This window comes from Mandrillus leucophaeus, unplaced genomic scaffold, assembly GCF_000951045.1.
Source record: "Mandrillus leucophaeus isolate KB7577 unplaced genomic scaffold, Mleu.le_1.0 Scaffold158, whole genome shotgun sequence".
Classification (NCBI taxonomy): domain Eukaryota; kingdom Metazoa; phylum Chordata; class Mammalia; order Primates; family Cercopithecidae; genus Mandrillus; species Mandrillus leucophaeus.
In genome coordinates this window covers 2,072,694-2,084,560 of record NW_012101565.1, presented here as the reverse complement: position 1 = coordinate 2,084,560, position 11,867 = coordinate 2,072,694, and the positions used below count along the sequence as shown (strand labels likewise).

At 62.3% G+C, this 11,867-nt stretch overlaps 1 protein-coding gene across 1 annotated transcript in view; it reads left to right on the top strand.

Moving 5' to 3' along the window:
- Positions 1-11,865, top strand: part of TONSL (tonsoku-like, DNA repair protein) — a 15,209-nt gene extending 3,344 nt beyond the window's left edge. Inside the window, exons 6-25 of the mRNA XM_011975749.1 lie at positions 541-686; positions 777-929; positions 1,171-1,296; positions 1,459-1,639; positions 2,897-2,979; positions 3,072-3,161; positions 4,392-4,464; positions 4,568-4,731; positions 4,807-4,930; positions 5,070-5,830; positions 5,938-6,014; positions 6,318-6,471; positions 6,539-6,617; positions 7,126-7,427; positions 7,646-7,817; positions 8,826-9,001; positions 10,120-10,193; positions 10,721-10,854; positions 11,580-11,708; positions 11,783-11,865. Of these exons, the coding sequence (XP_011831139.1) occupies positions 541-686; positions 777-929; positions 1,171-1,296; positions 1,459-1,639; positions 2,897-2,979; positions 3,072-3,161; positions 4,392-4,464; positions 4,568-4,731; positions 4,807-4,930; positions 5,070-5,830; positions 5,938-6,014; positions 6,318-6,471; positions 6,539-6,617; positions 7,126-7,427; positions 7,646-7,817; positions 8,826-9,001; positions 10,120-10,193; positions 10,721-10,854; positions 11,580-11,708; positions 11,783-11,865 (3,281 nt within the window). The remainder of the gene's footprint in view (positions 1-540; positions 687-776; positions 930-1,170; positions 1,297-1,458; positions 1,640-2,896; positions 2,980-3,071; positions 3,162-4,391; positions 4,465-4,567; positions 4,732-4,806; positions 4,931-5,069; positions 5,831-5,937; positions 6,015-6,317; positions 6,472-6,538; positions 6,618-7,125; positions 7,428-7,645; positions 7,818-8,825; positions 9,002-10,119; positions 10,194-10,720; positions 10,855-11,579; positions 11,709-11,782) is intronic.
- The last annotated feature ends 2 nt before the right edge of the window (positions 11,866-11,867 follow it).

Genomic DNA, 11,867 nt, shown 5'->3' with positions numbered 1-11,867 from the left:
GCTCACTGCAAGCTCCGCCTCCCAGGTTCACGCCATTCTCCCACCTCAGCCTCCCAAGTAGCTGAGACTACAGGCGCCCGCCACCACGCCCGGCTAGTTTTTTGTATTTTTAGTAGAGACGGGGTTTCACCATGTTAGCCAGGATAGTCTCGATCTCCTGACCTCGTGATCCACCTACCTCGGCCTCCCAAAGTGCTGGGATTACAGGCTTGAGCCACCGCGCCCGGCCCCTGGCCCCGAGTTTTTAAGTGTGTTAGTTCTTGTGACCCTTGAGACCAGTTCCCAAGATAGACCCTCCTGTTAACCCCCACATAAACAGGCAGGCAGAGGGAGAGGGTAGAGGGGCCACCACAAGGCTCAGCAGCAACAGCTGGAAGAGGCCGAGGAGCCTGTCCGTGAGGCCTGTTGGGGGATGTTCCAGGGAAGGCTGTGACTTCAGCTCTGAACTCAAGGGGGTCGTTAGAACCCTGAGTGGCCAGATGGTAGAGCTGGGGTCAGGGCCTCCTGTGTTGCCCTCCTGCATGAACCTCTTCCTGGCAGTGCTGGCAGTGGTCCGACTGCAGCAACAACTGGAAGATGCCGAGGGAAGTGACCCTCAGGGCGCCATGGCCATCTGTGAGCAGCTAGGTGACCTCTTCTCCAAGGCAGGAGACTTTCCCAGGGCAGCTGAGGCTTACCAGAAGCAGGTGTGTGGCCCCGGCTGGGTGGGAGGGCCAGTGAGGTTGGCGAGGCCTGGCCAGGGTGGCAGCCCCCAGCCTCACTGGCACTGCCCCCAGCTACGTTTCGCTGAGCTGCTGAACAGACCGGGTGCCGAGCGGGCCATCATCCACGTGTCCCTGGCCGCCACACTGGGAGACATGAAGGACCACCGTGGGGCCGTGCGCCACTATGAGGAGGAGCTGAGGCTGCGCAGCGGCAACATGCTGGAGGTGAAACCCTGGCTCCCCGCCCGAGTGCAGGTTCACCCATGTCTCTGCCTCAGGACTGCCGTTCTCAGGGTGGCCATGGACAGACGTCCTTACTGGACAGGCAGCTCCTTCCTAGGACCGTCCACCCTCAGCACCTGGGAGGCCGGGCTCCCATTCTGTGTGGGCAGCCGGGGACGCTTGACTGGGGCCTGTTGGACACGGAGAGCAGCAGCCCTCGACCCCGTCCTTCCTCCTGCTCCAGGAGGCCAAGACCTGGCTGAACATCGCACTGTCCCGTGAAGAGGCTGGCGATGCCTACGAACTGCTGGCCCCATGCTTCCAGAAGGCGCTCAGCTGTGCCCAGCAGGCCCAGCGGCCCCAGCTGCAGGTACAAGAGCCCGTCCCACCCACACTGGCTCCCCAACAAGCCCAGCATCGTTTGCAGCCTGCCTGCTCCTTGTCCCACATCCCCATCTTCCTCTGCATCCACAGCCCCCAGCTCTGCTTGCCACACCCTCAGTCCTGAGCCAAGCATCCCTCTGCTCCTCAGAGGCAGGTCTTGCAGCACCTCCATACCGTGCAGCTGAGGCTGCAGCCCCAGGAGGCCCCTGGCACCGAAACCAGACTACAGGAGCTCAGTGTAGATGAAGATGAAGATGAGGAGGAGGAGGCGGCAGCCACAGCGGAGTGCAAAGCCCTGGAGGCCAGTGAGGTGGAGCTCTCAGAGAGCGGTGAGGGCCGGCGGCACCTGGCATTTTCCCTGGGCCTGCTCCAGGCCGGGCTGGAGAGGGGTGTGCTGTGCTGCCGTGGAGCCGGCTCAGGGCTTGTGGCAGGAACAAGCCAGGACGGCCGGTGTTTTCCCGGAACGGGACAGAGAAGGTGGTGACCTGCAGGGAGCCTGGGGCAGGCCTTCGCCTCCCGGAGGAGACAGTGGTTGGGAGCCGTGTGAGCGTCAGGTGGGGACATGGTCCCGTTAGAGACACACGTGCCGTCTGGGGCCAGGGGTGAGACAGTGCACTTTGAAGAACCCCGGGTGCCTCTGTGAGAGCTGAGCACCTTCCTGATACCCTCCAGAGCAGGCTTGGGTTTCCTTCAGAGGCCGGTGACATCAGCTGCATGGAGGGCAGGCCTGAGGGACTGGCTGGAGCGGGGGTTGGACTGAAGCCACCTTGGCCGTGGTGCAGGGAGAGAGGGCTGAGAGCGGGCTCAGCGGGTAGCTGGGGGCTGATTTCTGACTGACTGGTGGGTGGCAGGAGCCTGTCCGTGAGGTCTGTTGGGGGATGTTCCAGGAAAGGCTGTGACTTCAGCTCTGAACTCAAGGGGGTTGTTAGAACCCCGAGTGGCCAGGCAGCTGTGGGAAGTTGGGGCCTCACCAGATTGGTTGCTGCGGGGAGGTGGATCAGGATCTAGAATTGTGGGGAATGCCGCTCAGCTGGTGGGCACAGTGAGGAGCTGGGGAAGGACCCGGGGGAAGCTGGCAGTGTGTGAAGGGCATGGTGACGAGGGGTCACCCAGAGCAGGGACAGAGGCAGGTGTGTCTGCCACCTAGGTAGGGTGGAGGCTGCAAGGTGCAGGACACCCAGGCTCCAGGGCTGACCTGGCCTGACGACACAGCTCAGGAGACGGGGGTGGAGAAGGCCTGGGGTGGAGGAAGACCGGCCCACAAGCCGGTCTGGGTGTGGGGATGAGCGGCTGTCACACAGATGGATGGGTCTCAGGCAGGCCTTCTGAGGGAGGGCCAGGCGTGGGTTGGGGCAGAAAGCTCAGGGGTGTGTCTGGAGTGGGCAGAGGGATGGCGGGCAGGAGCAGGATCCCAGCAGGGCCAGGTAGACGTGGAGGCAGCGCTGGGACCATTGCTGGGGAGCCCCCGGAGCCCAGCAGCCTCAGAGCTCAGCCCTCCCATCTCTGGCTCCTTTGTACCTGGGAGTTTGGGGAGCTTGCAGCGGGGTGAGGGCTTCTCACCTGGGGTGGACTTGGCTCTGTTCCAGAGGACGACGCCGATGGCCTGACCCCGCAGCTGGAGGAGGATGAGGAGCTGCAGGGCCGCCCAGGCCGGCGGAAGGGGAGCAAGGTGAGGACGGCACCCTACCCCCACTCGCCCTGCTCAGCAGCCCTGCCAGCTCCTCACGCCCCTGCCCTGTGCTGGCTTGGCTGTGCCCACAGTGGAACCGGCGGAACGACATGGGGGAGACGCTGCTGCACCGAGCCTGCATCGAGGGCCAGCTGCGCCGCGTCCAGGACCTCGTGAGGCAGGTGGGCCCTGCTCTGGGACAGGGGACAGGCTGCCCAGCATGGAGGAGCTGTGGGTTTGTGCCAGATCCCCTAAATCTCTCTCTCAACCTCCTCATCTTCAAAATGGGGCTCCTTCGCATGGTGGCGCTTGCCTGTGGTCCTAGAGGCAGGAGGATCACTTGATCCTGGGAGGTTGAGGCTGCAGTGAGTCGTGATTATGCCACTGTACTCCAGCCTGGGCAACAGAGTGAGACCCTGTTTCAAAAAAATTTAAAAAGCAGAGCCTGAGCAGAGTGGCTTAAGCCTGTAATCCCAGCACTTTGGGATGGCAGGGCAGGCAGATCACATGAGCCCAGGAGTTCGATACCAGCCTGGGCAACCTGGCAAGACCTTGTCTCTACAAGAAATTTTAAAATTAGCTGGATGTGGTGGCGTGTGCCTGTAGTCCCAGCTACTTGGGAGGCTGAGGCAGGAGAATCGCTTGAACCTAGGAGGTGGAGGTTGCAGTGAGATGAGATTGTGCCACTGCACTCCAGCCTGGGTGACAGAACGAGACTCCGTCTCAAAAATAAAAAGCACAAAAAATGCGGTGCCCAGGCCGAGCGCAGTGGTTCATGCCTGTAATCCCAGCACTTTGGGAGGCCGAGGTAAGCAGATCACGAGGTCAGGAGCTCGAGACCAGCCTGGCCAACATAGTGAAACCCTGTCTATACTAAAAATACAAAAATTAGCTGAGTGTGGTGATGCACGCCTGTAGTCCCAGCTACTCAGGAGGGTGAGGTGGGGGAATTGCTTGAACCCAGGAGGTTGCAGTGAGCCAAGACCACACCATTGCACTCCAGCCTGGGTAACAGAGTGAGACTCCCTCTCAAAAAAAAAAATGGAGTGCCCGCTGTGTGGTACGCATCTGTGTTGCAGCTAAGTTGGTCAGCCTGGCCAGGATGGGGGCTAGCCCCTGGGCTGAAACCTGGGCACCTTCCCACCCCACCTGCCTCATGCCCCTGCAATTTGGGTGCACCGTCTGCCCACAAGGGGACCAGGCAGGCACAGAGGTTGGAGGATATGCTGTGGCTGGTCCACCTGTCTCAGGGGGAAGCATGTCCTTCACTGGTGACAGCTGGGCAGGGCCATGGGACTTGCTCTGGGCTCTAAGACTGAGGCCCTGGGCCCAGCTCAGGCTGCAGAGCTCATGGGACTGGGGCCAAGCTGTGACGTACACAGGGCCAGGCTCCTTCCTGTCCTTGGTCACAGGGCCACCCCCTGAACCCTCGGGACTACTGTGGCTGGACGCCTCTGCACGAGGCCTGCAACTACGGGCATCTAGGTGAGCAAGGGACAGGAGCCTGGTGCACCTCGGTGGACACGTGGGGCAAAGAGTCAGTCCTTGGGGGGCGTCAGGAGCTGGGCTCACATCTCCTGGTCTGTAGAAATTGTCCGCTTCCTGCTGGATCACGGGGCCGCAGTGGACGACCCGGGTGGCCAGGGCTGCGAAGGCATCACCCCCCTGCATGATGCCCTCAACTGTGGCCACTTTGAGGTGGCTGAGCTGCTGCTTGAACGGGGGGCGTCCGTCACCCTCCGCACTCGAAAGGTGAGCCTGGTGGGGCAGAGGGCAAAGGTGAGGATATGGGGGCTGCTGTGCTCCTGTTCAACTGATACCACACAGGGCCTCAGCCCGCTGGAGACGCTGCAGCAGTGGGTGAAGCTGTACCGCAGGGACCTGGACCTAGAGACGCGGCAGAAGGCCAGGGCCATGGAAATGCTGCTCCAAGCAGCCGCCTCAGGCCAAGGCAAGCAAGGCCTCCCGCGTCCCTAGGGTTGCTATGCCTACCCTGAGAGTCCCCGGGCCCTGATTTCGGGAGATGCTCATTCACAGGTGGAATGGGAGGTGCCGGGCCCCTGCCTCAACACGGATTCTCTCTTCCACAGATCCCCACAGCTCCCAGGACTCCCTCACCATCCCAAGTAGCCTTCTGTTTGACCCTGAGACCTCTCCTCCTCTGAGCCCCTGCCCAAAACCCCCCTCTAATAGCACTAAACCCCCAGAGGCCTCTCAGGCCCGTGCCAGGGTCTCCCCAGGGCAGGCAGCACCAGCCGTGGCCAGGCCTCGGAGGAGCAGGCATGGGCCAGCCAGCAGCAGCAGTTCAGAAGGTGAGGACAGCACAGGCCCCCCGCGGCTGTCCCAGAAGAGGCCTCGGTGCTTGGCCACAGCACAACAGGTGGCAGCCCGGACGCCTGGCCCTGCCAGCAACAGGGAAGCAGCCGCAGCCAGCAACAGCCGGGCAGCCTACCAGGCAGCCATCCGGGGTGTGGGCAGTGCTCAGAGCCGACTGGGGCCTCACCCACCGCGGGGCCAGAGCAAAGCCCTTGCCCGCCAGGCAGCGCTCATCCCAGAGGAGGAGTGCCTGGCTGGAGACTGGCTGGAGCTGGACACGCCCCTGACCCGCAGCCGCCGGCCCCGCCCCCAGGGTACTGGGGACAGCCGCAGGCCTAGTAGTACCTCCGGGTCGGACAGTGAGGAGAGCAGGCCCCGTGCCCGAGCCAAGCAGGTCCGCCTGACCTGCGTGCAGAGTTGCAGTGCACCGGTCAAGGCAGGGCCCAGCAGCCTGTCTTCAGAACCCCCAGGAAGCCCCAGCACCACCAGGGTCTCAGAGCCCAGTGGGGACAGCTCTGCGGCAGGCCAGCCCTTGGTGGGTGTGCAGACCTGGAGCAGAGCCCTCTCCTCACTTGGGGCAGGCAGGTGTGGGGTGGAGCCCACTGTGGCTCCTGACTCAGCCCTGCTGCCTTCACCTGCCAGGGTCTGGCCATGCCACCTCCCATCCGGGTTCGAGTTCAAGTTCAGGATCATCTTTTCCTTATCCCTGTCCCACACAGGTGAGACATCACCTGCCCTACCCTGCAGCCCCCCTGTGCAGCTCCATGCCAGGGTGCTCATGTTTGCACGTCAGGGTGGGGAGTGTGACGAGGACTTCCTGGTGTGTTCCTGGAGGACCCTGTGGCTCCCAGGAATGGCAGAGGGGCTGGTGGCGTGCTGGGCTGCAGGGAGAGGAGGGGCCGGCTCCCTGGGAGTGGGAGAAGCAGCTGAGGGGGCTTTTGGCCCTGGGCAGGGATGGCGGGTTCCTGGGGCTTCATCCCAGCTGTGTGCAGGCAACAGCAGCAGCGCCTCTGTCCCTGCAGCAGTGAGACCCACTCTGTGGCCTGGCTGGCCGAGCAGGCGGCCCAGCGCTACTACCAGACCTGTGGGCTGCTGCCCAGGCTCACCCTACGGAAAGAGGGGGCCCTGCTGGCCCCACAGGACCCCATCCCCGATGTGCTGCAGAGCAATGATGAGGTGAGCCGCGGGAGCCAGGGCCTTAGGCACCGGGAGCCCCCAGGTTGCTCATGACGGTGCCTTCCAGGTGTTGGCTGAGGTAACTTCGTGGGACCTGCCTCCGTTGACCGACCGCTACCGCAGGGCCTGCCAGAGCCTGGGGCAAGGTGAGAGCCAGGAGAGCTGCAGTTCCTGGGTGAGGCCGTGCAAGGGGATTGGGCACGCAGGCTCCACCAGCCCAGTTCGTTCCTGGACCTCGGGTGTTTCGGGGTACACCTCCCCCAGCCTGGTGGGTGCTGTGTCCTGCGCTTGGAAGTATGGATGGCAGGGAGAGGACAGCCCTCAGCCCCCATGAGCTGCTGATGGGGAGATGGTAAAAAGCAGCCAAAAGCCTGGAAAGTCAAGCCCAAGGAGGAGAGCCTCACGTGGGCTGGGAGCTGCTGGAGAAGCTTCCCAGAAAGCTTGTCCCAGGGGGCGTGGAATCTGGCGCTGACTGGTGGAGCTTAGGGTGCTGCAGACCCACGTCGGCCCCCACGGCCTCACAGTGCTAGACCCACAGGCATGTGCGAGTGGGTGACCCCTGGGGCTGTTGAAAAGGGGCTGCCTGGTTTGTCTGGGATTCAGAGGGCAGAAAGGGCCGGCTTTGCCCTGGTGACACCACATCCCTCCCCACAGGGGAGCACCAACAGGTGCTGCAAGCTGTGGAGCTCCAGGGCTCAGGCCTCTCATTCAGCGCCTGCTCCCTGGCCCTGCACCAGGCCCAGCTTACACCCCTGCTGCGGGCCCTCAAGCTGCACACAGCACTCCGCGAGCTGCGCCTGGCAGGGAACCGGCTGGGGGACAAGTGTGTGGCTGAGCTGGTGGCTGCCCTGGGCACCATGCCCGGCCTGGCCCTCCTCGACCTCTCCTCCAATCACCTGGGTCCCGAAGGCCTACGCCAGCTTGCCATGGGGCTCCCAGGCCAAGCCACCTTGCAGGTAGAGGCACAGGGAGCAGTGGGCCCTCAACAGCGGGGTGTCAGGGTTCCCATTCTGCAGGTCCCTGGTTGGTCTGGGGCAGTTAGGAGAGCCAACCAGTGCCCAGCTGTGATAGGCTAGGCCAGGCAAGGTGGGGAAGAGACAGCCAAGCCAAGCCCCAAGGGGGACCCTGTCCATGGGGCTGCTGGGGGCTCACTGCCAGCCTGTGTCTTCCACAGAGTTTGGAGGAGCTGGACTTAAGCATGAACCCCCTGGGGGACGGCTGTGGCCAGGCCCTGGCCTCCCTCCTGCGCACCTGCCCCTTACTCAGCACCCTGCGTCTACAGGCCTGTGGCTTTGGCCCCAGCTTCTTCCCGAGCCACCAGACAGCACTGGGTAGTGCTTTCCAAGGTGAGCTTGACCAGGTACTCCCTGTCCATTCCCTAGCCCTGGGGCATTGAGGGTTTCGAGGACCTTCAGAGGGGGCCTGGGCTGGGCACAGGGGCAACACCTGTGGTCCCAGCTACTTGGGAGGCTGAGGCGGGAGTATCGCTGGAGCCAAGAGTTCCAGGACAGCCTGGCCAACATAGACCCCATCCCTTAAGAAAAAAAGTCTAGGCTGGGCGCGGTAGCTCACGCCTGTAATCCCAGCAGTTTGGAAGGCCAAGGCGGGCAAATCACCTGAGGTTGGGATTTCGAGACCAGCCTGACCAACATGGAGTGCAGAGATCATGCCACTGCACTCCAGCCTAGGCGACAAAGCAAGATTCTGTCTCAAAAAAAACAAACAATGTCTAGGGGCCTGGGATGCCAGACCTGGCTCTCCAGGAGGGCCTGGCACCTGGGAGCAATAGATGATGGATGTATGGGTACAGGGTCTGCCTCCAAGGGGCATCTGGTGCCCACCCAGCCAGGCTGACCCTCCCAGAGAACACCGCGAGCAGAGTCCAGGCAGCTCAATGTCTGGTGGTCCCTGAGCCGTGCTTACCAGCTGAGTGCTGTTCGACTGAGGCAGTTCCACTGTGAGCCCACCCAGGCGGCAGAGACTGGGGTCCCAGTGCCAAGAGGCTGGGAATTGGGTATCATCCAGGGGTTGGGGAGTGTAAGGGGGGCAGCAATGGTCAGTGCACTCCCCTGACACCCCACCGTGCAGAGGCATGTGGCCCAGGACCGTGTGGTTGTGGGGTGGGAGAGGGCAAGGTGTCCAGAACTGGGGAGCAGCCGAGCTTGGAAGTCTGACCCCACCCTCCCAGCTGGGAGAACGTGGGCGAGAGCCTTTGCCTCTGCACTTACCACCCCACCCCACAAGCACTGTGGTAGTGGTTTCCCCAAAGGGGTCCTGAGGGTTCTGGGCCCAGAACTTGGGGTGGGTACAGGGCTGTGGCCACGTGGGGCTGACAGATTCTGGCCCTGGTGCAGACGCTGAGCACCTGAAGACCCTGTGCCTGTCCTACAATGCCCTGGGAGCCCCATCCCTGGCCAGGACCCTGCAGAGCCTGCCCGCCCGCACCCTCCTGCACCTAGAGCTCAGCTCCGTGGCAGCCGGCAAGGGTGACTCAGGCCTCATGGAGCCCATAGTCCAATACCTGGCCAAGGTACGAGGTGGGGAAGGACCCAGAAAATACTGAGCCTCAGAGGCCAAAGGTCCCAGGGGAGCTGGGAGGAGCTCACCTCTCCCCAGATTCCGACTGAACTCACTGAAGGGCTCTACAGAGAGGGTTAGAGGTTTGGAGGTTTAGAAAAAACAGCTGGGGGGCCAGTCGCGGTGGCTCACGCCTGTAATCCCAGCACTTTAGGAGGCCGAGGCAGGTGGATCACAAGGTCAGGAGTTCAAAAGCAGCCTGGCCAACATGGTGGAACCTCGTCTCTACTAAAAATAAAAAAATTAGCCGGGCATGATGGTGGGTGCCTGTAATCCCAGCCACTCGGGAGGCTGAGGCAGAGAATTGCTTAAACTCGGGAGGCGGAGATTGCAGTGAGCCGAGATCGCGCCATTGCACTCTAGCCTGCGACAGAGCGAGACTCCATCTCAAAAAAAAAAAAAAAAAGCAAAGAAAAAACAGGCCGGGCACACTGACTCATGCCTGTAATCCCAGCACTTTGGGAGGCCAAGGCAGGTGGATCACAAGGTCAGGAGATTGAGACCATCCTGGCTAATACAGTGAAACTCTGTCTCTACTAAAAAATACAAAAAACTGGCCGGGCGAGGGGGCGGGTGCCTATAGTCCCAGTTACTCGGGAGGCTGAGTCAGGAGAATGGTGTGAACCCGGGAGGCGGAGCTTGCAGTGAGCTGAGATCCGGCCACTGCACTCCAGCCTGGGCCACAGAGTGAGACTCCATCTCAAAAAAAAAAAAAAAAACCGCTGGGGGAATGCTTTTGTACAGCTGCTTGTCTCAGCTTTGAATTCCTGCCCACCAGATAGGACCTGGGACCCAGGGTGGCCTTGCCCACCCATAGGCAGGTCCCAAGGGGCACACTAGGGGCCCCTGATACTCTCTCCTGGGGGGTCTTCCAGGCCCAACTGGGACCCTATTTTCACACCACCACGTGCAGAGTGTGACCCACATCGGGAGAGGTGTTTCCTTCCGGTCTCCAAATTGATGGGTGACTCTGCTCCCTTTTGGGCCCCTGGGTGTGGGTGCATCTGCTGGAAGCAGGGAGGGCAGGTGCGCCACTCGGTTTGGCCCCCTTGGGGCTCTGCTCATGTCCAGGAAGGCTGTGCTCTGGCCCACCTGACCCTGTCTGCAAACCACCTGGGGGACAAGGCCATTAGAGACCTGTGCAGGTAACGCCCCTGCCCTGCTGCCTGCTGGCCTGGGGGTCTGATCACATGGCTCCGGACCCCAGGGGAGCTGGGCTACGGGAGAAGGGCCACAGAAATGGTACCAGCTCTTCCTCCCCAGCGCGTCCGGAGGCATGGCTCCTTCAGTTTCCACCAGCCTCTCAGGCTGTCCTGGAAGGCAGACTATCCTCGGGCTTCTTAGCTTGGGCCTGTGGCTCTTGACAGCGCCCCTCTGGGCGTGTCCTTGTCACTGCTGTGCATCGGCCCACATGAGGGCCACTGCTCTTACCACCTGGAGCCTCAGTCAGCTCTCCAGGGAGTGCTGAGAGGAGCCCAAGCTGGGCCAGGCACACCCAGAGCTGGCCACTGTGGCCCTGACCCCTGGGAAGGACCCCCAGCCCTAGAGGGGCACCTGTCCCTGGGCCTGGCCCAAGGCTCCCTGAGCTGGGCATTTGTCAGGGCAGCTTTCCTAGTGTTGGGGCACTGGCCTCTGGAAGCCAACCTTTGCACTTCTTCCCACGTTATCTCAGATGTCTCTCTCTGTGCCCCTCACTCATCTCGCTCGATCTGTCCGCAAACCCTGAGATCAGCTGTGTCAGCCTGGAAGAGCTCCTGTCTACCCTCCAAAAGCGGCCCCAAGGCCTTAGCTTCCTTGGCTTGTCAGGTGAGGGCTGCTATGGTGGCCATGCCTGCCATGTTTGGCCTTTTCAGGGACCTGCCTGAGACCCGGGGGCCTCCTCCTAAGGGGCTGTCACTGCTACCAGCCAGGCAGCAAGGCTGGGCTCCATGAGGCTGGGGCAGCAGGGGGCAGAGAGACAGTGACAGAAAGGGGGCATGATCCCAGCTCCTAAAACCACAGGGTGGGGGCGAGGTGGGTCTCTGCCTCTGGTCTCCAACCCAACCTTCAGAGTAGACTCTGGCAGGCAAGGCCCCCTTCCACAGGGACTTTCTCGTCCCTGGCAGGAAGAGGGAGCCCAAGGTCAGGGTGTTGAAAGCTGCCAAGGGACCCCCCCACTTCCTGGCAGGGGCTCCTCCGACACAACCCTGCCCAGGCTGTGGTCTCATTCAGCTTGTTTTCTCTTGAGCCACATCAGGGCAGTCCCCAACCTGAGCTGTCTGGAAGACAATCCCAGGGACCTGGCTTCCCAGCTGGGGCCAGGGCAGGCTCTGCCCTCCGGGGGATGAGGGCCGTAAGTGAATGTAAGAGCACAAGGGGGAGCTCTGCTGTCTTCCTGCGCCCCGTCTTCACCCCCGAGGGCCAGACCGCCTTTTCCAGGACGGCGCCCGAGTGCTGGTGGGAGATCCCCTGCCCCCACTTGGGTTCCTGGCATCTGTACCTTTCCACCCAGTTCCCTGAATTCCTGAGCTTAGTGTCCTCGAGCCACTCAGGCCCACCATGTACAGATTTGCAAGCAGCCCCATTATGTCTTTATGGGTGGAGACTGACGTGTAGGCATGGACTTCGAGATCGGGCACCGTCAGAGGCAGAGGCACCTTCCTCCTGCCTCAACGCTGGCTGTGCAGAGGAGCCCACTCCTTCCTGGAGTGTCATGGGGCCTCTCCTGGGCTCTGCCCGCTGCCCCTCACTACAGCCCTGGGTCCCTCACGGAAAGCGAGTTTGTTCCCTGGAGCCTGCCGCGGGCACCGGGACGCCGCCGGCCCCCGCAAGCGCTGAGG